Source organism: Platichthys flesus, chromosome 4, assembly GCF_949316205.1.
Source record: "Platichthys flesus chromosome 4, fPlaFle2.1, whole genome shotgun sequence".
NCBI lineage: Eukaryota > Metazoa > Chordata > Actinopteri > Pleuronectiformes > Pleuronectidae > Platichthys > Platichthys flesus.
Window position 1 is genome coordinate 15,630,046 of NC_084948.1, and position 3,874 is coordinate 15,633,919.

Genomic DNA, 3,874 nt, shown 5'->3' on the forward strand with positions numbered 1-3,874 from the left:
ATTTGAGTTCTGAGTACGGCCTCAGCTCAGCCTGTGTGACGTCGTCCTGTGAGGTTTGTGTGGAGCAGAGCGCAATGAGGTAACTGACTGCAGCTGCTTTCTATTCTGAGACATGAAACCAGGACAGACCAGGAGATCAGGTCCTGGGCTAAATGCTACACAAAACAGCTCCAATCCTGCCTGCACACCAGCAGCAAGTGCATCTGTACATTCCCTCCACATGCACACACAAAAAAGGCAAATATAACTCAAAAGAAGGGGGCATGGCTGCCACCTGTTGGTAGTTCTAGTTTACCCAGTCCTCTTGTCTTTTCCCCTCAGCGATGATGCAGGCGACTCATTTATCCTCTCTGCTGCTGCAAGCACACACGCTCGCTTTCACCCCAGCATGACTCACAGGCCCGACTGCTTATTGAGCCCATAGCTGCTAAAGCTCGGCCACAGTCTGTTTGTTGTAGAGCTCAGATGAATTTCAAGCAGTGCAGCGGAGGTGCTGGATTTTTGCAAAATTAGGACAAATCGAGGCTGTTTCAGGACTTAAATGTCATTGAATTAGCAGAGATGTAAAAAAACGCAGCAGTAGGAGGAACACAGTTGTGTAGATCAACTTCAGGGAACATATAAATAATGCGTGAAACTGTCTATTCGTATGCAAGCAATATCTAAGGGATCTTCTAAGGGATTTTCAAGTGCTGCTCCATATTCATGGATCTTATGAGGGAAATAGACCAAATGTGAGCAAGTATGCAAAGCGCACAAAATAAGTTTGTTTGAGTGATGACCTCCTGTAACTTTGCACCACATTCAGTTTAAAGATTTTTTTTTCAAAAAGACTCATGATGTACATGCAGTTTAATGACTGCGCTATTGTGCTACTGTGTGTGATGTTGTCCTGTCCATAATGTCTAGTGTCATTGTGTCACCTCTGTCTATGAGAATGTATTCGTTACATATCAGTCACACACACACACACACACACACACTTCTCTCTCTTACACACACACTTGCACCTTCCATCCCTCCTGTTGCCACAGCAACGCAGCACATGCGCCCAAGAAGAAAAAACATCTTTGAGCAGCAGAGGAGCTTGAACGCCTCTCACATACCGTCACATACTGTACCACACGCATACAAATGAAAACACCCCGGCGCTGCAGGATTCTCACACACATCAGGTGGACACTCTGGATGCAGCAGCAGAGAGACGATGGCAGAGGTAGTGGTGGGATTTAAGACAGGGCAGGGAGGATAACAGATTCTAGAGACTCTGGTGTGAAAGAACACAAAATAAAAAGGTGCAGTAAAGTGATAAAATTCATATCCAAAGTAGAATAATAAAAAAATGAAGCATGATGTGTCTGCCTAAAGAATCCTTAAGAACACGCAAACACACACACACACACACACACACACTGAATGTGGTCCTACCTCGCAGTTGTGTCCCGTGAAGCCCTGGCTGCAGGTGCAGGTGTACTCCCAGGTGTCCTCCGGCCTGCCGGCAGAGGGCAGGGCCAGGCACAAGCCCCCGTTGAGGCAGGGGCGGCCTTCGCAGGGGTCCGGGCGCGGGGTGGACTGGGTCGGGGTGGGCTCGGCAGGAGCCGGGGTGTCCGGGGCCAGGTGGAACGGGGAAGGGACGGCCCCGATGCTGCTGCCGCTGCTGATGCTGCTGCTCAGGAGCAGGAGGAGGGGGACAAGCAGCGGGGAGGCGAACCGGCGGACAGAGTGTGTGGGAAGGCAGCGGGGGGGTGGCAGCACACTGCACAGCACACGCGCCTTCATCCTGATCCTCCTGGTTCTTCTCTTTTCCTCCTTTTCTTTGTGTTGGGTGTTTCTCTCCTTCCTCAGGTCGTTGCTGAATAAGCTCACCAGCAACTGAGAGGTGTGTGAGACTGTGTGTGTGTGTGTGTGTGTGTGTGTGTGTGTGAGAGAGAGAGAGAGTCAGAGAGCGAGAGAGAGAGAGAGAGAGAGAGAGAGAGGAGGCTGTAGGGATGCTGAGCCTCAGCTGTGCGCAGGGAGGACGGAGTGATGCTGAGGAGGCTGAGGGAGAGAAGGTAGGGATGCTGGAGGAGAAGGGGAGGGCTCTCTGCTCTTTTTTGTCTCTGAGTCACAGTGACGACAAGAGCTGACGACACTGACCTCTCCGCCCCCAACACCACCTCCACACGCACACCCCTGTCTCTCTCTCTCTCTCTCTCTCTCTCTCTCTCTCTCTCCCTCCCTCCCTCCCTCTCCCTCGTGCAGAGTCGTGGAGGAGCTCTGCAAACTTCTCATTTAGAGTCTCATCGTCCATAGCCTCTCCTTGGCTTCAAACAAGGCAGAGAGGGAGGATGGGTGGTGAGGAGGAGGAGGAGGAGGAGGAGGAGGAGGAGGAGGAGTAGGAGGAGGCATGGTGCTTGTGATGGTGGAGAAAATCTGTGATCAGGCCTCTTCCTGCAGGAGCATGATGGGTGGAGTCTGGCTGTCAGGTGGATTCAGCTCACCTGGCTGCACTTCATGAGCTGGTGGCTTCCACAGTATTTGGTTTGTGTCTATTTAAATTCCCTTTTCAATTTCTTTAAATAAAATTATTCTTAATCAAACTAATGTGTGGTCTTCTTTACGTTGTCCAGCCTTTTGCCGAGTGGTGGCTTCACAATGAGTCTGTAATATCTACACAGGGAGCATGTTTTATCTCCATGTTTCTACAGTAGCTCAGAAGGGACAAACACTGGCACCAGACTAGAGAGGGTCTTTTGCATTGTTGCGTTCCCTGAAGGCCACTGAAGGTTCTTCTACATTCCGGCAAGACGTGGGTGGATGATTAGCGTTTAGTTGGGTGCAATTAGCAAGCTCAACGTTAGATGGCACTAAATCCACTTTTTGTTTTCATGACCTGCATTCTTTTTATTAGCATGAATTAAAGGATTATCAAAGGAAAATAAAATGTTTTGGGTTGTTAATCAGAATAGAGGCAGACAAGCCCCAGTTTTAAGCTTTTTATTTTTAGAAACATCTGTCTGGGAGGATTTGTTGCCTTGAGTATGTAATCTGTTCAAAATCCTGCAGTGGGTCGTCAGAGTTTATTAAATTTGACTTAATAACCAATTACAGATCAGTGGTTTGTCAATGTTTCAATAAGGAGCAGAAGTGTCCTTGTCCTCTTTGTTTCCCTCCCTGACAGTCAAGGGCTGATTCACAACCTCAATTTATTTTGCTGCAAGCAGTCGTATGCCTGTGGGAGAGGTGCTGTTGTTGTAGTTGCAGGCTTGGTATGAGGAAGATGAAACCCTGCGGTTGATAATAACATGTTGGCCTTGCTCTCTGTCCTCAACCGTTCCATTTCCATAATGAATCTTCCCACGGTGCAGTAAATCTGTCTCCATGCGTCGCTCGGCTCGCTGAACACAGGGCACGGCGGTAAACAGCAAAGTCAAGGCGCCTGTTGCTCTGTCGTGAAAAAGGGTAAAGTGTCTCTCCTTCACTCTGCAAAGGTTTTCTGTTGTTGTGGGTAAAGAAAGACTAGAATGTGTTGTTGACTGAGGTCAGTGTTGTCGATAAAAAGCATTCAACGGGGAACGTGTTGAACCAGGGTTTGGTTGTTATTTCATCACCCACGCATCTTAAATCCACTGCTACGCTTTACTCTGGTTTCTAAGAGTTTTTGAACACAGTGGTGGGTAAAGATTCTGCTCGAGAGGCGATAGCGTTGTTAAATCTCGCTGTGATCATAAGAGCAACCTCGCAGGTGAGTCAAATAATCCCCCTTTGTCACCATCTCCATGGCACCTCCGTTTAACATGTCCACCATAAAGTCCCGTGGGGGGACAAGTCAAGATCTGTCATGTAAAATGACCCATAGAAAGATATGTTTAAAAAAAGGAATGATGAACAAAGA

General features: G+C 48.4%; 1 protein-coding gene across 1 annotated transcript in view; it reads right to left on the bottom strand.

Annotated features, from left to right (window-relative positions):
- dner (delta/notch-like EGF repeat containing) overlaps positions 1-1,983 on the bottom strand; it is a 51,426-nt gene extending 49,443 nt beyond the window's left edge. Inside the window, exon 1 of the mRNA XM_062385239.1 lies at positions 1,429-1,983. Coding sequence (XP_062241223.1) covers positions 1,429-1,779 — 351 coding nt within the window. The 5' untranslated portion in view covers positions 1,780-1,983. The remainder of the gene's footprint in view (positions 1-1,428) is intronic.
- Positions 1,984-3,874: the final 1,891 nt, after the last annotated feature.